Genomic DNA, 20,458 nt, shown 5'->3' with positions numbered 1-20,458 from the left:
TTTACGCTATACTTTACCTTTTTATATAAAAACCTATTTAAACACCACAAAAGCTTTGGTTACTAGGCTAGTCTATCAAAAGAAAAACGACACATATCATCTACTGTAGTATTAGTGCAAAAAAATGACAACTTCATCTAGACCAAAAGTGTCAAATCAGGATCAATAATCAAATTTTGATTGGTTGTTTTGGATATGAAATGAAAAATCCACCCTACACACAGCTCATCTTTAATTCGAACGTCACTAAGAATGAGTCACACCGCTTGTATGAAGTTAAGTTACGAAGAATATATTCTTTCCCTTGACATTCTTATCCCTACTCTACAAATGACTGAAGCACGCACAGCCACTGTAAACAGAAAGACAAATGAAACTGACATTAAATTGTCCATCAACCTCGACTCAAAGTTCGATCAACGCATTGAAATCAACACCGGGATTGGATTCCTCGACCATGTATGTTGGGTCGCAATTTCATTTTTCTTTATTTTTAATGCAATGCTCAATTCAACCATCTTACTTTACTTTACTTTACTTTGCTTTAGATGTACCATGCTCTCGCAAAGCATGGAGGATGGTCTCTTAACTTGACCTGCAATGGTGATCTGCACATTGATGATCACCACACTGCTGAAGATACTGCCATTGCTCTTGGAATGGCATTTAAGCAGGCATTGGGTACTCCCAGAGGTATCAAACGCTTTGGATCAGCCTATTGTCCCTTGGATGAGGTAAGACATGATTATATAAATTGTATTTTTAAATGACATCATATGTTAAATATTCTGCACCTGTCACTTTTAGGCTCTTGCCCGCTCCGTCGTTGACATCTCTGGTCGACCGTTCGCTGATATCAACCTTGGTTTGAAGCGTGAGATGATAGGTACCATGTCTACTGAAATGCTCCCTCATGTTTTGGTGTCTTTTGCTTTTGGTGCTGGTATCACCCTTCATGTTGATGTTCTCAAGGGAACCAACGACCATCACAGGTAAAATTATTATTATTTGAAAAAAAAACAACTGTTTTAGTGGTGTACTGACAGAATTAAATAGAGCTGAGTCTGCTTTCAAGTCTTTGGCTGTTGCTATCCGTACTGCTGTGGAAAGAACTGGTACAGATGATGTCCCCAGTACTAAGGGCGTTCTGTAAATATAGAAGCCAAGAGAGAGAGATAGAAAAAAAAAGCATGCTTCTTAATTTATATATATTCCTTGCAATAATTCCCCTTGACACACTAGTGAACAATTAAATAAAACTTCATAGAATATTATGCGCACACAGACACATATATATTATTTAATATTATCTTGATCGTGTAGTATATTTTATCTTGATTATAATTCATCTCGGATTTGATCATTTTTATCCTCAAGCTCAGCATTGATCTCCTCGTCAAGATCAATATCATCCAAACCAATTCCTTCAGAAACTTCAACATCGGCCTGATTCTTCTTAGACTGATTTTCTTCATATACTTTCAGAGCCTCCTTTTCTTCTTCGAGAGCTGCTGTTGCCAATCTAATCTTTTCAGCTTCTTCGATATCGTCCGTCACCAGAAGATTGTCAAAGATTGTGCCGGACTTGACTTGCCAAATATCAATACCCAAGTACCCAAAGTCATAGGCATGCAAGTCTGTTTCTAGTTTATAAAGAGGATTTGGAATCTCCGGATGTACCCAGGGTCCTTTGTAATCTGGGTTGGGAATCTTCTTTGGTGACCATTCCCCTTTGAATTCTGGGTTTGGAATCCTATTAGCACAAGATAAAAAAGTCAATACTTTTTTCTTGTTTGCTGTCCAATCACTCACGAGGGTGCCTCCCATTCACCATCCATTTCATCGTCCCAGTCATCAGGTCGTTCAGCACTTGGGTCGCTCACAAATTCTGGAATATTATCTTGCTCAGTTGGCTTATCTTCTGGATCATTAATCTTGGGACTATTAACCCAATCTACAGGTTTTTTGGCGTGTGGGTCTGGGATTGTCTTGGAAGGTACCATATCCCAGTCTTCCAGAAGGGATCCTGATAGTTGTTCGATTCCGTCTACAATTACCCGGTAACTTTGGTCGGGTTTCACATGAAGTGTGTAGGTGTGGGTAAACGTATCCTTTGGAGCAATCACGGTTTTTTTTAAGCTATGATTTGACCCATTCTTGCTGAAAATGACATGAACAATTGCTTTCGTTCCACAAATATCAGGACCAAACATTATATTGTATTCACTGTCACCATTGAAAGTTTTTGGATCAAATTTAGGAGAAAATAACTAAAAAAAAATTGGGACATGTAGTCAATAAACACGTCTTTGTCATACAAACGAAACAAGAAAAACAGGACATGATCTGATTTGATCTGATTTGATCTGATTTGATGGCTTACCTTTATATAGCTTCCACCACAATCAATGTTCTGTTCATTCTTTACATCAAATTGAACCACCAGGTCCTTTTCTAGGTTGTTGAAAGGTTTCATAGGAGTTGACACGGCATAAAAGCGGTAGTCTTCTGTTGTCTGAAGACCAGCCTTTTCATCCTTATCTGTGAACCATTGACCAGGAGAAACCTTGAATATGCCAAGGTCCTCACGATATGTAGAAGGTGCCCAACGCTTCTGCCAGCCCTCTTTATCTGAAAATGTTTCGTACAAGAACACCTCTGCAGATACAGTAGTAGCCAAGACCAAGGCAGACGCGAAAACAATAATAGATTTCATGAAATGTTCAAATGAATACACGAAAAAAGAAAAGAACAAATCAGGGGGAGATGGCAAAAAATGTTGATCTTTATGCAAGTGCATATCCTCATCTATGACGTCTTGTGACAAATAGTTTATCAAAGAAAAATATATATATATATATCATATATTCAGCTACTTTAGACCGATATTTATATGCTCTTGACTTGGCTTTATAATATGTTTACATACACCTCTTTAACCTTTTTTTTAAAAAAAGAAAAATCCTTTTTTCTTCTTCTTAATCTTAACTATCACGTGGATGGACAAGACTTTTGATAATTTCCATTTTAAGCTGCAACAAATATATAAATTTACTTAAAAGTGACCCGCCAATGACTTGACAGCGGCAAGTCGCTTGTACTTTTATCCTACACTTTTTTTTTCTATTTTAAAGAGACAAGCAAACGAACCATTTCTTTCTGTCTCTTTTCGCCATGACCGTTTCAGTGGCTGAGAACACAAAAAGTCCATTTTATCCCAAAAACTCAACCTATATTCAAAATCAAAGCAAATCGTTTATAAGGAGGGTGGGTCAATATGAACTAGGTACCCAAAGAAAAAGAAAAAGAGAAAAGGCTATATGAGAAACACCTCAAACAAACTAATCAAGGGGTGAATCCAATATATGCTACTTGATGCACAACAGAAATATCTGGAGCATTGACATGGATTATTATTGCGGGATATCTGCAAGGATTTGAATTTGCAAGATCGTGTCTGCTGGTGTCATACGAACAAGCACCAGGTTCCTATGGAAAGGGCATCAAAGATATTTACTTTGTGTGCTTTTGGGTGATCGTGATTACCTTTGCACGTAATACACTAATGAACCATGTCTGTCATCCATTGGCTCAACGAGGAGGGATGCATTCGTTTGCTAAGCGACAGAAGCTTGCTGAACAAACATCAATGTGTGTCTATTATTCTATCTTTTGGGTAGTAGGCATGGTATGTTCTTTGATTGAACCTAGTTTCTCAAACCAAAATCACCGTACCCCTAACACTCACTCTCTGTGGTGTAGTATCTTATGTATCATAGCCCTCATTGGATGAACACGTCCCAATACTGGATAGACTATCCACACACACTTATCTCAAGGGGAATGAAGACATATTATTTGATACAAGTCTCGTTCTATATCCAGCAAACATATGCTATAAATGTTGAGAGCCGACGCAAGGATCATTATGCTATGATTATCCACCATCTTATCACTGGAACCTTGCTTGTAGCCAGTTACTACAGTAACTTTACACGTATTGGTAACGCCGTCTTGTGTTGCATGGATTTAGCAGATGTTCTTTTGCCGGTAACCGTTTTATATTTATATTTATATTTTTATTTATCGTTTTGTGGCGCCGATCGCGGCTAATTTAGAAATACTAGCTATTAATTTTTCCGCATACTCACTATTAAACTAGCTTGCCAAGATCCTAAAGTATACCCATCGAAACATCTTATGTGATATCACCTTTGGTCTGTTCGCAATCGTGTGGCCGGTGACCAGACATGGCTTCTTTACCATTATAGTATGGGCAACAGCAGGTAAAGCAAAGCGATACTGGGATTTTTGAGGCTGTTTAAGCTTATTCTTCAATCTTTTAATTTGTTTTGGGTTCTTGAACATCAATGCTTAACAATATTTTTTTATAGTGGAACCTCCGCAATATATCGATATGAAATGGGAACCAGAAAAGGAGAAATACTTTACCCCTTTGACACAAAAGATATATCTCTCTCTATTCATGTCCCTGAATATCATTATGCTATACTGGTTTGCCATGATACTCAAGGTAATATTTGGAGTATTGTCGGGTAAAAATGCAGAAGACGTACGCAGCGACGATGAAGATAATGGGTAAGTGTTTATCGGATCTTAGAAGGGTTTATGTTGAGTCTCGAAATGAAACAGTGAAACCGACCATCAGCGTCAGACGAAGAAAAAGAAGAATTAAAAGAAAAAGAAAAAGAAACCAAGGACGAAATTTACCACCGGCCCAATAACCGAAACCGTTCATTACACTTCTTTTGATCATTTTCGATTCTACATCTCTGGTCCAAGTTTGTAGTGTATATCAACCACACAAAAAAAAACAAAAAATAAAATAAAAGAAGCCTTAAAGAATATCACCAAGTCATATCATATCATTTTATACAATACTTTATTACAATTAAATAACTAATTCAATTCAATTAATGTACTAATAAGATCTAGTTTTATATACATCAATAATGGTGTTATATTTACACTTTTCTTCTTTACATCAATAAACTAGATAATTACAAAAAAAAGAGATAGTGAGAGTGAGAGAGAAAAGAAAGGGCTTTAAAGCTTAGAGCTGCGGGCTTCCTCTACAACTTCTTCGGCTGGCTTATAATGTTCTTTCTGTAGAGCATCAGCACTACGTTCCGATGACATAGTGGACTTACGGGTTGGGCGTAGATTGTCTGCTTCTTCTTCAGCCCATCCTTCGCCTCGGCGTACATGCTCGCTCAGAGTGGACTTGGCATCATCGGCAAAGTTTTCAACCTTTCTCTTGGTCTTTGAGATCGCACCATCAACCGTATTTTCTGCCCCATCGACACTACCTGAAACCCACTCTCCTACTTTATCTTTGACTCCTGTAAGACCATTCTGGACCTTGGATTCGCCTCTGTTGACAGCTTCTCTGGCACGGAGCTCACCATTTTCTGTGTAGCGCTCGGCATCCTCTTTAGCGCTGTGGGTAGCATGTTTAAGATGATCAACTTCAGACTTCACTGTTTCTTTCACGTGCTGCCAAGTAGATCCTAGTACACCAGCTTCTTCCTTTGCACGGGTAGATGCTCTTTCAGCAGTGTTCTCAATATCCGACTTTAATCTTCCAGATTCAGACGAGGCTCGTCTCTTCATGTAATTGTCATCATATGAAACTTCCTCTGCAGCACGGTTTGCTTTGACCTTGGCATCATATTTCAATCTTTCAGCCTCGTCAGCAGCCTTGTTTTTGGTTTCCTGTAGATAGGAAGAAACACGTCCAGAGTCATACTTTGCTCGCTCGGCCGCGGTATCAGCTTTCTTTTCTGCCTCTTGCTTTAAGCGCTCAGCTTCCGATAAAGCCTTGTCCTTGGTCTCCTGTAGATACGAGGCGGCACGTCCGGCCTCTTGCTTTGCCAAGTCGGCAACATTGCCAACCTTTTCCTTGGCTTCATGCACAAGATATCCGGCTTCTGCGGTTGCTTTTTCAGCTGTCTCCTTGGCGGCGTCCTTCAATTTCTGGGCTTCGGACACTGTCTGCTGCTTTACATTCTCATACTTCTTTGTGACATTTGCAGTCTTTTCCTTGGTCCACTCATTTACGTCACGGCCCAAGACAGTAGTGTCGGCATTAGGATCATGAACAGAGGAAACAACATCTTCAGGGCGTCTTGTACCACTCTTCAGATGGTGTTCGGCCGCAAACTTGTCGGCGGCATCACGGGCATCTTTTACTTCGTGGGAGACGGTGTCAGTTAAGCTGGATACGCTCTTACGTGCTGTACCAGCAAGATCCTTAGCAGTATCTTTGGTGCGGTCGGCATAGGTTTCGCCTTCGCGCTTCAGATTATTATAGGTACTCTTGGCAGCATCTTTGGTGTGGTCAACATAGGTTTCGCCTTCATGCTTCAGATTGTCATAAGCACCTCTGGCAGTATCTTTGGTGCGATCGGCATAGGCCTCACTCTTGTATCTCAATCCGTTATAAGCATCTTTGGCAGCCTCTTCGGCGTGGGCAGCAGAGAGCTTGGCGTGTTGGCTGGCAGCACGAGCATTGTCAATAGCATAAACATCGGCATTCTTGGCATCAACCAAGGTTACATCCCTAGGATAATGAGCGACATCGTCCTTGAGAATTACTAGACATTATGTTAGTCACAGAAATTCGATTATATATATAAATATAAATCGTTAAACATACCCTTGTCTTCTTTTGCATAGCTATAATAAGCAGCACCTGCACCGACCAAGAACAAAGCAGCACCAGCAACAAAGCCCTTCTTAGGGACTGGATTGGGGTTAGTGTTATAGCCTCCGGGAGTCTCGCTCAATGCTCGACGCTGGATGCGTGAAGTGGGAGTAGGTAGACGAGTGGTTCTTCCCAAGGTGGGGGTGAGACGGACAAATGGAATTCTGTTGGGCATAGTATATATGAGAAGATAGAGAGGTAAAGAAAATGATTGAAGATTATTTGATTTTATTCTGTCAAAGAGGTGTCTTATATATGCTCATGACATCATCTTGACGTGTAAACCAGCGGCTGCATCATTGATATGCCCGCAATTTTACAACAATGAAATCTATATATATATATTTCTTTATGAGCAAGAGAAGAAGAAGAAGATTAGATATAAAAATTGAAGTATCTGTGCACTCTCCTGCTTTTTTTTTTGATAATTTATTATTCTGCTACTATTTACATAAACATGATAATGATAATATATGTCTGTTTTTATGGTTCTAATGCAAGGGATGTCATTTTTGTATAAATTTCTTCATTTGGGCTGCCATGCAATCAGACGAGTCAGTGGAGTTTCTGGCATTTCAAAGAAGGAATAACCTAAGAGGATATGAGCCAATAGCAAGATGGTAATATTAGTTTACCTTTAGAAGCCACAAGAATATCCAAGATCGGCTCAAACATTGTAGCATAATCAACAGTGTCTTTTAGCTCTGGGTGGAGTCGTGTCCATGACATATCTGTGATTCGCCATTGATTAATCTCGTAGAGCGAAAATGTACACGGAAAGAGTTCAAAAAGGGGACGAAATAGACCAATGTGTGCTTCAGGATCTCCTACATCATTGACTAAATAATGGATCGGATAATGGGGATCAACAGATTGCCTGTATTCAAGACATGCATCAAGCATTGGTCTTCTGTTCATTACAGTCATATTCTGGGTATTAAAAATTTCCTTTAACCAGGATGGTCGAATCGGCATAGCAGCAGATACTGCTTGGTCGATTGGAATATCCCCAACAAGCTCTAGCATAACTGAATTCATCAATTCCTTGCGCTCCCAAGCATCTAGATCGGCCACTGACACTTCTAATGATCTCGAAGTAAATCTACTATCCATCGCCACTAACTTGTTGAGACTCAAATGAAGTGAGTTGAATCCTTCTGGCCCACCCAAAGTAGCTATCACTTTATCAGCCTCAACCTTTAGTCCTTTGAGCTGATCGGGTGCCAAGAATAAATGCTTCATCATTGCACGGTTTAGAGTTGTCTGACCAGGCGAACTACGTGTTTGGAATCTCCCAGATGAAGATATGTCACCAAACTGTATAAATCGATGCTTAATAGCGTCAATCTGATATGGCTTCATTACTCGTTTCAACTGCCGCCTTCCCTGGGGTACTGGTTTTGCAAACATACGTTGATACCAAGTTTTCTTAACTGGTGGTTTTTTAGTTGTCGTGTCCCATTCGGTCCCATTGGTTTCAAAACTCAGTGGATCAACCACCACAACGTCCTCCGATGGTATTCTACCGAGAACCGATTCATGCGTTCCCCAGCCGTGACCATCCACTCTCTCTAGGATCGTAATATTGAATTCTGTCTTGAATGGTGCGAGATCAAATATGCTTGACCAAGGGACTTCAGTCCACTCATGCATTGTTTCACAAGGTTCAAGCTTTGTTCGCCAGCTCTCATTTGTCTGTTCTTCAGTAGCACATATTCTCCGCAATAAGTTCTTGTCTTGGGCTTCGTATAGTCTGGCTGCTTCTTCAAAAGGAGTCCAGTTGTGGTGTTTTCCAAGTCGAAGCATAGGTGCTATTACCGTTCGTTTTGTAGCATACCCTATTCGCATCGCATTCCGAAATGCTCTGTGCTGTCTTGCAAAATCACTGGCGTCTGATGAGAAAATAGCAGGAAAAGATAAATTGCTTACCCTTGAGGAAACCAAGAAAGGTATCTCTCTCCTGTGTCTGGTTTATGTACCACTTTTTGAGGCGGATGAACTGGCGGCTCATGAAGATCTAGAAACGGGACAGTGGTAACATAAATAAAAGATATAAAGAAGAGGACCAAGAAATAATGCAACAAACGGTGCAAACGTATCATGAGAAATATAAAGTGTGAAGAGCAAGAGAAAAGGTAATAGGTAATAGGAAAAAGGGAGAGAGAGAGGGGGATCTCTTGGATGATCAACTACAGACCTTTGGATATACCCTCCTGCTTGTCTTCTTGATGATTTCTATTCGTCAGAGTGTCAATGTATGAATATTATAATCCACCCCCTCTCTTATTCTCTCTCTCTATACCTTTCTTTCTTCACGCTTTATTTTTCCCTGGATTTACCTGCAGAACTACTTCTTTTTTAGGGGGGAAGGGGACAAAGTCTTAATGAAAAAGGGCGTTAGGGGTGTATATAAATATCTAGTCAACTAGAGACAATTGACGGCCAATACCACACACGCACACACGCACAATTCTGATTTCAATCTTACTAAGTGAATAATGATCTTGAGTTCATTGATCATTGCAATGAGCCATCAATCAACATTGTCTTGATTGCAAACATTCTTCATTTCCTACAAGAAATTTATATACTGATAAGGTTAATGATACGATATGTTATATACAATTACTGTGTGCTGTAAAAACAATCCATTATAAACCTTGTACCGTCAAAGAAAGGAGAAAGTATTATAGAAAGCTTATAATGAATATGTCTTCAAATAAGTACTATGATTAATCTAATGTGGGGGTGTTATCTCTCTATATATTTTATCCAATAAAACGTCTTTATGGAAGCTTGTATTTTGCGTGTAAAGATACATGAAAAAAAAATAACAGACGAGAGGCAATCCTTCCCAGAAGTATTTATACCACAACTTGACAAAAGCTTAGCGAGTAAATAAAACTTTGGTGCTAATCCGACCCCGATTTGCTCCTTGCCTCAAATTAATGAGTAAGGATAATATAGGCACTTGGGTAAAACCTTGTGCAGTCATTATTACCCAATTTTTTGAAAAATAGGCATGGCCTTTGTTGAAGGACCTTGGCCGGGATTTGTCGGTGATGGAATTGGAACAACTTGTTGATAACTTTGCCTTCTTTGCGGTTATTGATGGGGAGAACTAATTCTGTCATTAAGCTGCTAATTCTGGCTGGACTGGATACATTGATTGCTAGCCTTTTTTCTTATTCTGTCAAAAATAACAAAAGTAAACGAAAATAAGTAAAGATCTCAGCAAAAATAACTGTCCAATTTATTATTGGCAGTAAAAGGATGCTTAAGATGTTTTTAGGCTATTAGAATTTATTAGTCTACATCTTTCAAGCTATCGACTTCTTTTAGTTTAAAGAATTCAGAGTTCTAGTAAATGTTGTACTACTTGAGAAGAAACATCAAGAGATATATATTATTATTGAATTCTTATTATAAATCATTTATTCATAAAGTCTTACTGCACATAATCCCTAACATGTTTCATTTATCTTTTATGGGCTAGGAATAATTAAGTCAGAAACATTGTACTATGAAACCTGTTTATGATCCACCATTCCACTTATTCCTAGGTTTGAATAACATCATATTTTGTCTACCAACCACTAGAATTATATATATATAGAGCCAATTTAGCATAGAATACAATAGATACTGCTTAAAGATCCCAAGATCTGTTGTATTTATATCATTATTAAATAACGATATTTAACGAGAACATCTTTATGAGCATAGATTGGATAGAATTGGGCAGACTAAATATGACATGGCTATATCTAGTGATACAAGCACAATAAATCCTATAAAGTGAGATTTGCTTGTGTGAGAAGGAGCTCCTAAATACACTCTTTAATCTAAGCAGATCCTGACATTGCTGAATTTGTATCATAATATGCACTGACAGCAACAACAAAGGGTAAATAGACACATATGTACATAGATAGGTACATAAAGTTTTCTTTATATATATAAAGCATGACTTTTGTAAAAACCAAAAAAAAAGAATCCTTACCAAATATTAATATGAAAACATACATTTTCTTATTGCTAAATACAATACAGCCATTAATCGGTTACATTCTTCCTGGACTTTTTGATAACACACCAGAGAATACTCAAAGTGACACTGACTAAGTGGTTATGTACAACCCGGAATCTGGCACTTTGTGGAACGGATCCCCTCACCGGAGTTTGGTTAACAAACAAAGCACGATTTTCATGAAAAATAAAGCAAAAGAAAAATAAAATAAAAGTGTTAAAATCTCAAAAAAAAGGGGGGTGTGGCTCCAGTAAATTAAAGAAGTGTATGAAATATTGTTTGCTTAAGACCACATAACCAGAAGTAGGATTAATATAATACAATAGTTTAAAGTGACGTCATTAATGGAAGATGAGATTGTACGAATGGTTATAGATGGTGTAATTGTTTTGACAGAAAGGGTGAAGTAGTCGTGTGTATGTGTATGGAAAATAAGAGGTACAGGTAGATACAAACCACTACTTAGGAGTATTTCACATTTTAATAATAGGAATTGAGATAGTTTTGGTAACTTTACTCATTTTAACCCATGTGTTGCCTTTAAGCTGACAATAAAGCATGTCATCGTTACAACCATGGATCCCCAATAGCTATAGTGCTCGAGGCGTAGCACACACAGTTTATCTGTATTAAAACTATTAACTGAGCTCTTCAAGCATCTCTTGAACTATTCGGAAGCGGGATTCTAAGATCTACTCAATACAAGTTGTTCAAAGTCACCCCCTTATTTTCGACCATTTGTGGTTCTGCCTTTTTCCATCTTTCTTTTTCCTTCTCTTTCTACATTTCTTTACATATTTTTGTTCAACTTTCTCTCACTCCATGGATTCATCTTCTAATCAGCAATACCACGACCTAGATGCTGATTATGATTATGAGCAAGATAATATACTGAATGATGAGGAGAGCGATCGTCTGAATTCGGAGGACCAAACACGTCAACAACCGAACCGAAACAACGAGTCGAGTGAAGCTCATCAATCAACTGGCACCAATCGACAGAGAAACAGTCTTGACCAGGCTGAATTACGTAAGAAGATCATTCAGATTCAACATGACACTTCAGTCGATCCAAAACAAAAAGCGCGTATGATGCAGGTAATTACCATCTACCAAAAAGTCTAGCCTTATGTATCAAAAAGAACGAAAAACTTACATATCCTTTATTAGCATCTCATGTCGCACGGTGTACTTCCTGCTACACCAACTGCAGATACACACAAAAACAAACAACCACAAGTCCAAACAGAAGACATTTACGCAGTATCCTACCATGTAATTAGTAATTTATTCTAATTTATGGAGTATCTCTTACTTATATATTCAGTAGAAAAAGGAAGATGGTATCCTTGGCTGCCAACATTACCAGCGAAATTGTAAACTACAGGCAGCTTGCTGTGAAAAGATATTCGTTTGCAGATTTTGTCATGACGAGGCGTCTGATCACGCAATTGTTCGGTAAGTCAATAGAAAAGAATAGTATAATCATTGACTCAATTATCATATTAGCGTCGAGACAAAAAATATGTTATGTATGCTGTGCAAAACCATCCAGCCAGCAGGAAAGGATTGCCACAAGTGTGGAGAGCAAATGGCAGCATATTATTGCGACAAGTGTAAACTGTGGGACAACATTCCAAACAAGGAAATCTATCATTGTGATGACTGCGGTATTTGCAGACGAGGAAAAGGACTCGGCGAAGACTTCTTCCATTGTATGAAATGCAATATATGCATGGTAATCTCAATAAAGGATAAACACAGGTGCATAGAAAGAAACTTGGAATCTGATTGTCCAATCTGTGGGGAATACATGTTTACAAGTACAGCCAAAGTTATATTTATGGTAAGTTATAATAGTAAACACTATAGTTTCTTTTTATGACTATTAATCAAATGCTACCATAGCCGTGTGGTCACTGCATTCACAAGCACTGTTACGAAACATATCTTCAGAGGGCCTACCAATGCCCCACATGTCTAAAGTCTCTTTGTAACATGGAAGACTACTTTAATCGATTGGACCAAGAACTGCAGCGCCAACCAATGCCAGCTGAATACGAAAATTATCTTTCATATATATTCTGTAATGATTGTGAAGAAAAGTCGGTTGCTAAGTATCACTTTTTTTACCACAAATGTAAAAACTGTAAAAGTTATAATACAACAGTCCTAAAGACCGAAAACAAAGCGAAGGCTTCATCAGAAAAAAATAGCAACGACATAAACACGACGCTCCATGAACCTGAAGCAGAAACAGCAACAGGAGCAGAACCCGAATCATCCTTGGCACCAACGACTCACCACAATGATATTCAAGACCATAGTCTACTATCACAAGCCGGGGATGCCGCTAATCACATCATAGGTGCTTTATCTTCTCTTTCCTTACTCAATCATTCTAACAGTGGACGTCCAGGTCCTTCTTCTTCAACCCCACGTAACGAGAACAGGGATACTTAGGGTAGATATGATGTTATCAAATATGTTTCTGGTACATTTTTTATTTGTGGCAAGTTAATATGCCTGTTACTAGCATTAGATTGAGGGAAATACAGTATATAAATGACAGAGATCAATCAGCATAAAATACCGAAGTTTAACGCAGGTCAACTAGTGTCGACGGTTCTGTTCGTATGTTTGTGCTAGTGCAATCTGGAGATCCATATCGTCGTCCTCCACTGCATTCAGGATCTGCCCCAGCTCTTCAGTAGTCAATGGAGTGTTTCTATAGTAAATGTTAGATATATATCATTATAAATTATAAATTATTCAAAGCAATATTGTCCAATAACATACCCGAGCTGAGGGGGATGAGAATCATAAACATCATGAATTTCATGGTCTTCATCATCAAATTCGTTATCATTATCAGCGTCATCTTCATCTTCATCCTCATTTGCATACCCAACCCCATGTCCAACTTCACTAGCTTCCTCAAAATCTGCATCATCATCTTCAGGGAAAGTACCCGGAAGTCTGTCCTGAGCAGCATTCATATCTTCCATCAACCTGCGAACCATATCTGCTGTTTCTGGAGTAATTTGGCGCCCTCCTCCTCCTAGTCCTTGTCCACGCAACAAGTCTTGCATTGCAGCAATCCAACCTCCTGGCGCGGAATTATTTTGGGTTCCTCTCCCTCTGGAGGACATTCTTTCATTGATATCATAGGAAGATATGGAATCTGGTGGAGGCAGAGGGTCATACATGTGGTAACTCGCGCTAGTGATGGAGGAGGGTAGATAACGGAGAAGTCTTTGGACATCTGCCATAACAATGTGGCGTGAAATACTCAGCGGAATTCCTTTCTCAACACAAGGTACCCGAGTATAAGCGGATATTCTTGATTTAGCTGGCATCTGAACGACAGCTTTAATATTATACTTGAGCCATTGAATCACCTATATAGACAGTAGTATTAGTAACTTTGACAGATTTTTGAATTCGATTAGACTACCTCTGGCTCTTTCCATAAACTATCGCTTCTTTCTACGAATGTCCAAATCAACAGATCTAAGTAATTATTTGTCAGGCTATTTTTTTTGTAAAAAAGAAAGAAAGAATGAGTACATATGGTTTCATATTAGAGAAAAAAAGCTTACTTTTCTTTAAAGAGATCAGATGAATGCATAGAAGGCTCAGAATCGCCTAACTTTTCCAACAAACGAGATGCTACTAAGGGAAACCTTTGAATAGCCTTTTGAAGCATCTTGGAGCATTCCGATTCTCTTCCTTCTGCTTCTCCTGATAGCTTGAATTTGGAATAAGCTGACGAGAACGCAAAATTGGGCAGGGAAGTAAGCGAAGTGGGATAAATTTTTCCATCCATTTTCCATTCGGATGTCAAACGAAGAACATAATCATAATCTTTTGCATTAAGCGCGTAGTAGTCCATCGATAGGATAGCACCCAGCGCGTCAGCAGTGGGATCAAGACTAGGTGTCACCAATGATTTACGCAGGGTTAGTCAAATATAGAATACCTTATGCGGGCTAATGTTCTAACTTACCTAAACAAAAGTTTATTGAACTCAAATGCAGTTCTCCAGCAACCGCGACGCGTCAAAAATTGAATGTGACGAAATATGGCAAGGAAAAAAGACCTTAAAGAACAGGATGATAGTGAAAATAATTGCTTGATTAGTCGGCTGCTCTCAAACGTATTGCATTTATTGTACCTATTCTCGGATCGGGTATAAGATAGTCTCACATTACCAGATCCATAGGAAAAGTGGGGATGAAAGGCACGCTCACATGCATAAAGTGCCTGTTCTATAGATCAAATATTCTCAATAATTGTTCATTTCACATATACATTCTACTCACCAATACATTCACCAGCCATAGACCAGTCCCCACTCTGTTTTGCTATCTCCGATAGTTGCAACAGTGTATCCACATGGTACGGATGACGGCGGTTGAGAAGTACAAGGCCGTTAGGATCGTGCATAGCAACCGCATTTAAAAAATCCAATTGGATATCTTGATAACGATCATGGTGCTTAAATGCAAAATATGAGATTCCTAAATATATACAAGGTTAGTGCATAGACTACGTATCCAAATAACCTACTTACCATCTTTGGTCTCTATCAATTCCATGGATAGACCATCTTTCGCATAAGGTCTCCAGTCAGCCTTGGGTGTACAGAGTTTTGACTTTTTGAGAATTCTACGTATTATTATAGCATAAATCTCCACACTTGGCTTTGCGATAATAAAAATACCTTCCAGCACCAACACCTCTTCCTTCTGTGTTAACAACACGAGAACCAAACATACGCTTCATTTCTGCTTCAGCATCCAAAAATCGAGTGTTTATAGTGATCAGTTGTCGACACTTCTCTATAGCGGCATAGTCACTACTAATCTTGGAAGAGCTATCATGAGGGCTATAGGGCTAATGAATCAGTTTTCTTTCTTCCAAAAAAATTCAAGTCATTCTTTCTTTATTATTGTACTTGCCTGTTACCCACTTCCTTGAGTGCTGCATCAAGTTCCTGCATACTAATATCTGATATATCCTTTTTGGGCTGCACCTTTTTGTTCTTCTTTTTGCTCTTCTTTTTGTTCTTTTTAGAGGTCGTTGGAGATACATGCTCAGCAGCCTAACAAAGCATATAAGGTTTTATGCTATTAGGCAATATGTTCCAGGCGTGTCAAAAACTCCATAATATACCTCTTCTCGGTTTTCAGCCTTCTTTTTTAGATTTTCTGTTGATACAGCCACGGCTTTTTTATCTTTAATCTCCACCTCCTTCTCTTCCTCTTCTTCCTCTTCTTCTTCCTCTTCTACCTCGTCATCTCCATTAAGCTATGAAAGTGAACATCAGTAAAATGCAGGAAGTTCACAAGTACGTATTTACGGCTTACCAGTGCAAACAAATTCTGTGCTTTTTTGGGTGCTTGAGTTACGACTTCGTCTTCGCTCTCTTCTTCTGAAATCTCAGGTTCTTCAATCTCTAGCTGCTGTTTCTGTAATCGTCGAAGTGCACGGGATGACATTGCGATGATAAATGAAAGAAATTAGCTAACTGCGGAACCGTTTAAGTAGCCAATGATAAGCCACTATATTAAATTAAAGCTAGGATTTTTTTTTACTTTACTTTACTTTACTTCACTAAACTTCATTTCTATTCTATTATATTCTTTTATTTTATTTTATTAAAAAAATACTCCATTCCATCTTTTGCTTTTATTTTAAGGAAGAGCCTCGAAAATAATGAAATGCATCAACCTGATTTGTGGGTTGTTTCTTGTTTTATGTGCAAGAAACACATCTGCCAACACAGAAAAGCTTATATTTCAAGTCAACCAAAACATTCCTGCATGTAGTTTTGAAACACGTTCGATATTTGGGGAAACTATTCAGCCAAACTCAGTTTTGATCCCACCTTTCACTACATTGGTCGATACAATTAAAACTATTCATCCTTCCAACTCTTCGGTTGTATCATCCCATCGACTCTATCAATTGGCGGGCCTGACAAGGGGATCAAACTATGAATTAAGACTTTCATATCCTGCAATTGTAAGAGACCAATTGAACAAACATCTTTATCGTGTATTACAATCATCAACAACTGACAAAGATATGAGGATAGACACCCACTGATTTTATTTTGGAGCTTATGTCTGGATGCGATGAACATTTAGCTGAATCTTTGTCAGATGATTTTACAGTAAACTATTGGGTGGTCGTGACAGGTACACATACAGGTGTGTCTACTATTCAGGATACAACGACTATTGAGCCTGTTGTTTATAATCTCGGTAAGCTTTCCCCTCTATGATTGTTTGTCTGGGTTTTATAATGATGAGATTGTCTAATCTTTGATATCGATAATTAGTTCTAGAGAAACTGTATGGTGGATTTCTGTTTTACAACGTATACAAGATTGTGTTTTTGATTGCAGGACTGTTGGCATTGGGTAGTTGGGTAGTTGTGCCTGCGATTGAGCGAATTGTTAAGCCATGAGTAAAGCATTAGACTTAAAAGCACTAAAATGGAAAGAGAGTCACGATAGTCTCCACCGAACCTTTGTTGGACAATCACTCCGCTAGTCCATAGCTCCCTCCTTTTCATCATCCACTATGGGTATGGCATGACATCCATTATAGAAAATACTATGAAATCCACATCCATCTATCTATATGCTATTTGAGGGGTCGTGGATTCCAATATATACACCATTTTCATTTTTTAATATTAATTTCTTGTCGAAAAGGTATCAGCCGTGACTCCAGGCACAAGCGATCGTAGGTGTCACATTCGACCATTTCAACTTCACACCAAATTCACAATTTTATTATCTCCGTAGTGAGACCGGTGCCAAGCGCGCTCAGTACAGAAAGAAGAGAAAGTTTGAGTTGGGTCGTCCCCCAGCCATGACCAAGCTCGGTGGCAGACGCATTCACGTCGTTCGCGTTCGTGGTGGTAATGTTAAGCACAGAGCTCTCCGTCTTGAGTCTGGCAACTTCTCTTGGGGCTCCGAAGGAATTGCCCGCAAGACCCGTGTCTTGACTGTCGTTTACAATGCCTCCAACAACGAATTGGTTCGCACCAACACTCTTGTTAAGGGTGCTGTTGTCCAGATTGATGCTACCCCCTTCCGTCAGTGGCATGAGGCCCACTACGCTTCCTCTCTTGGCAAGAAGAAGGCCAATGCTGAAGAAGTTGCCGTTGAGAAGAAGTCTAACAGTGTCCAAAAGAAGATCGCTGCCCGCAAGGCCGATGCTGTTGTCGAAACCCTCCTTGATGACCAGTTCACTTCCGGTCGCCTTTATGCTGTTATTGCCTCCCGCCCTGGCCAGTCTGGTCGTTGCGACGGTTACATTCTTGAGGGTAAGGAACTCGAGTTCTACGTCAAGAAAATCAAGGTAAGATTTCTTTTTATTAATTAAATTACGTGAGAAATAATATTTAATCTGGATTTTATCTTTTGATTTATTTAGAGCCGCAAGTAAACGCTACTTCTCAAACTACTATTACTGTTTACGATTCAATAAATTGTAGAAATATTATCAAAATATGCTTTAGTTATGCATCAATTTCTGCACTGCAGAATGAATTCCTTTTTTGGGAGATAGAATATGGGAAAAATGCGATGGAGCCAAGGGGGTTCTTTATTACATGAAGGGAAGAGTTGTTTATGGATGCCAGTATATGTACATTAAAAAAAGGGGGTTAGGTGGGGTGGGGGGAGGAGTGGGGGGTTTTTTTGATGCTTTAGTTTTTTTTTTGCTTTGAAGGGCTGTTTGTAGAGAGGTTTAAGAAAAAGGTCAAAGACCCATTTCGTGCAAATCTTGGATAATTGTCTCCACGCTCCCAATTTTATGATCACTATGCTTTGTCGAGTTTTGTGATTGTCCCCTCGCCCGCTTGAGTTGGTCCATCTTCTCGGCGGCTTCAGTTATACCTTTGAGTTTTTGTTTGATGGCGTCGGCCCTCCATGAGGAAGGCGATGACACACCATGGCACCATTGCAGCTGTTCATCCTCAGGCGTGATCTGAACCATGGAAATTGAATCGGCCAATTCATTCGTAGCATTTTGGATACTAGATCTTTGTTGAATACGAGTTGCTGATAGTGGGATCCTGGATGGTCGAGTGCGTGTACGTCGTCTGCGAATAAATTTTCCATGCTGTGATGCGAATGATTGAGACACTGGTCTTTTTGACTTGATCTTCATAACACCTCTGCTCTGCTGGGTGAAAGTCCGACGGAGAAGCTTATCCAGAGTTAGCGCGTGTTCTTCTGTACTCTCAAAAGCTCTGTGTTCCACTGGAGGAGTGTCTTTGTGAAAAACAGTGCCGTCATTACTCGCACTCACAGCCTGAAGTTTAGCGGACAATGAGGCCCCAAACAAGGAATCAAGCATTGATGGTTCTTGTGGTGAAGGGGGTGGAGCAATTGGACGAGATATAGTAAAGCCAGAGTCAACCTCGTCATTGAATCGATCAGAGTAATTGAACATGCTCTGTCGCCTCAGTAATCCAGCTTTAGATGGTCTTCCAAGTGTATTCATGTAGGACGGAAATATAGTGCGATCCATCTCCATTAGATCAGACTCGCCTCTGGTTTGATTGATCAGTGAGGGCTCCATGCTTATTGAGTTAATAGAAAAGAAGGACGAAGCTGGACAGCACTGGCTGGCGAGGGAGAACGAGAGGAGGAAGGAACGTTGAAATGAAACTGGCAAATGAGTCCAACAAATACTGTGGTTTGTCTCACGTGATACATACCATTTTACCATACACTACAATGCGTGAGTTGTTGGTGCCACCCAAGTTAGCAAACAGGGTTGGACAACGCTTGAAAGAACAAACCGTTTTAACTGTCATTATAGGCAATCAGCTTTATTGCACTCAAGTCACGTTTCCAAATATTGACCCTTTCAATACTAGTAAGACTAAGGTCAGTAACTCTTCACTTGTTTGGTTTGAGTTTGACTTGGACTTAACTTCAAAGATTATATGTATATATTACACAAATAGGTTCATCAAATTAGGAACAATAGCACAGGAGTAGAAACATGACTCAGCTTGATTGTTTGGACCTTGATTTCTGTTGAAATGTCAGCGGCTGGCATCCTTCTTTTCCTTATAGCCTCCTCTTGGCTCTATTACCAAGGAACACACCATTGTTTGCCATAGGTGTGGTGATTTTCAGCTTTATTAGAGGGTTGGCTATAATCAGCACTAGATTTCGAATATTCTGCTGATTCGATTGTTATGAGTTATAATCTATATATACATATATTATTCAAAAAATATGAATAAAGGAAGTTTTGAATGTGGCATGTTTTGACTAAGCATCACAAGAGATAATTTGATATATATATATATATATATATATATACATAAAGATAAACCTGTTTTTATATAAATTCATATCAAATAGCCACTTTATATACAAATAGTGGAAGACGTACAATATAATTGGGCGAAAGATTGAGAATGAAAACAAAGGCCGGTGAATAAGGCGGGGAACGTCCGCCTTGCCTTATATGCGAGAGACTTCTGCTAGAAATACTGCGAGCGATGGATCATCATGCAAGAAGTTTTCTGCATCCATATAGAGATTATCTTCCACAATCAAAGGCTCACTCAGGTGAGTTTCTATATTGCGTTCGACTATTGCATCTTTCTCAAACATCCGTGACGAAGGGGAGTATGATGTTTTCAATCGAGGCTCTTTC

General features: G+C 39.1%; 9 protein-coding genes across 9 annotated transcripts; 5 read left to right on the top strand and 4 right to left on the bottom strand.

Annotated features, from left to right (window-relative positions):
• Nucleotides 1-330: 330 nt before the first annotated feature.
• PHYBLDRAFT_129079 (hypothetical protein) lies at nucleotides 331-1,288 on the top strand (the record flags this gene model as incomplete). Its single annotated transcript, XM_018429261.1, has 4 exons — nucleotides 331-459; nucleotides 549-734; nucleotides 808-992; nucleotides 1,057-1,288. 4 exons carry the CDS (start codon nucleotides 331-333, stop codon nucleotides 1,151-1,153), a joined length of 597 nt encoding a protein of 198 aa, XP_018298386.1. The 3' UTR covers nucleotides 1,154-1,288.
• A 50-nt stretch (nucleotides 1,289-1,338) lies between these two features.
• Nucleotides 1,339-2,716, bottom strand: PHYBLDRAFT_153860 (Calnexin; the record flags this gene model as incomplete). Its single annotated transcript, XM_018433280.1, has 3 exons — nucleotides 1,339-1,753; nucleotides 1,813-2,270; nucleotides 2,384-2,716. 3 exons carry the CDS (start codon nucleotides 2,714-2,716, stop codon nucleotides 1,339-1,341), a joined length of 1,206 nt encoding a protein of 401 aa, XP_018298385.1.
• Nucleotides 2,717-3,475: 759 nt separating this feature from the next.
• On the top strand, nucleotides 3,476-4,603 carry PHYBLDRAFT_104822 (hypothetical protein; the record flags this gene model as incomplete). The annotated part of the gene is made up of 4 exons (XM_018427867.1): nucleotides 3,476-3,688; nucleotides 3,763-4,050; nucleotides 4,163-4,286; nucleotides 4,395-4,603. Coding segments are annotated over 4 exons (834 nt in total), but the record flags the coding sequence as incomplete, so codon positions are not given.
• Nucleotides 4,604-7,253: 2,650 nt separating this feature from the next.
• PHYBLDRAFT_160992 (hypothetical protein) lies at nucleotides 7,254-9,248 on the bottom strand (the record flags this gene model as incomplete). The annotated part of the gene is made up of 4 exons (XM_018434329.1): nucleotides 7,254-7,318; nucleotides 7,363-8,619; nucleotides 8,657-8,744; nucleotides 9,216-9,248. The coding sequence occupies 4 exons, from the start codon at nucleotides 9,246-9,248 to the stop codon at nucleotides 7,254-7,256; spliced, it is 1,443 nt and encodes a 480-aa protein (XP_018298383.1).
• Nucleotides 9,249-11,639: 2,391 nt separating this feature from the next.
• On the top strand, nucleotides 11,640-12,929 carry PHYBLDRAFT_99199 (hypothetical protein; the record flags this gene model as incomplete). The annotated part of the gene is made up of 5 exons (XM_018444087.1): nucleotides 11,640-11,855; nucleotides 11,928-12,032; nucleotides 12,088-12,215; nucleotides 12,267-12,603; nucleotides 12,666-12,929. Coding segments are annotated over 5 exons (1,050 nt in total), but the record flags the coding sequence as incomplete, so codon positions are not given.
• A 441-nt stretch (nucleotides 12,930-13,370) lies between these two features.
• Nucleotides 13,371-16,261, bottom strand: PHYBLDRAFT_160990 (hypothetical protein; the record flags this gene model as incomplete). The annotated part of the gene is made up of 12 exons (XM_018434328.1): nucleotides 13,371-13,485; nucleotides 13,557-14,158; nucleotides 14,215-14,290; nucleotides 14,360-14,692; nucleotides 14,767-14,859; nucleotides 14,935-15,028; nucleotides 15,083-15,280; nucleotides 15,334-15,428; nucleotides 15,484-15,656; nucleotides 15,718-15,864; nucleotides 15,936-16,070; nucleotides 16,130-16,261. The coding sequence occupies 12 exons, from the start codon at nucleotides 16,259-16,261 to the stop codon at nucleotides 13,371-13,373; spliced, it is 2,193 nt and encodes a 730-aa protein (XP_018298381.1).
• Nucleotides 16,262-16,478: 217 nt separating this feature from the next.
• PHYBLDRAFT_61391 (hypothetical protein) lies at nucleotides 16,479-17,234 on the top strand (the record flags this gene model as incomplete). The annotated part of the gene is made up of 3 exons (XM_018440799.1): nucleotides 16,479-16,787; nucleotides 16,885-17,029; nucleotides 17,107-17,234. 3 exons carry the CDS (start codon nucleotides 16,479-16,481, stop codon nucleotides 17,232-17,234), a joined length of 582 nt encoding a protein of 193 aa, XP_018298380.1.
• Nucleotides 17,235-17,334: 100 nt separating this feature from the next.
• On the top strand, nucleotides 17,335-18,282 carry PHYBLDRAFT_178545 (hypothetical protein). Its single transcript, XM_018438002.1, has 4 exons — nucleotides 17,335-17,354; nucleotides 17,485-17,515; nucleotides 17,578-18,136; nucleotides 18,212-18,282. The coding sequence occupies exons 1-4, from the start codon at nucleotides 17,351-17,353 to the stop codon at nucleotides 18,221-18,223; spliced, it is 606 nt and encodes a 201-aa protein (XP_018298379.1). The 5' UTR covers nucleotides 17,335-17,350; the 3' UTR covers nucleotides 18,224-18,282.
• A 256-nt stretch (nucleotides 18,283-18,538) lies between these two features.
• PHYBLDRAFT_137897 (hypothetical protein) lies at nucleotides 18,539-19,849 on the bottom strand (the record flags this gene model as incomplete). Its single annotated transcript, XM_018429897.1, has 3 exons — nucleotides 18,539-19,452; nucleotides 19,511-19,571; nucleotides 19,781-19,849. The coding sequence occupies 3 exons, from the start codon at nucleotides 19,847-19,849 to the stop codon at nucleotides 18,539-18,541; spliced, it is 1,044 nt and encodes a 347-aa protein (XP_018298378.1).
• Nucleotides 19,850-20,458: the final 609 nt, after the last annotated feature.

The sequence above is a fragment of the Phycomyces blakesleeanus genome, assembly GCF_001638985.1.
Source record: "Phycomyces blakesleeanus NRRL 1555(-) unplaced genomic scaffold PHYBLscaffold_1, whole genome shotgun sequence".
NCBI classification, from domain to species: domain Eukaryota; kingdom Fungi; phylum Mucoromycota; class Mucoromycetes; order Mucorales; family Phycomycetaceae; genus Phycomyces; species Phycomyces blakesleeanus.
This window is presented reverse-complemented; position numbering and strand designations above follow the sequence as displayed.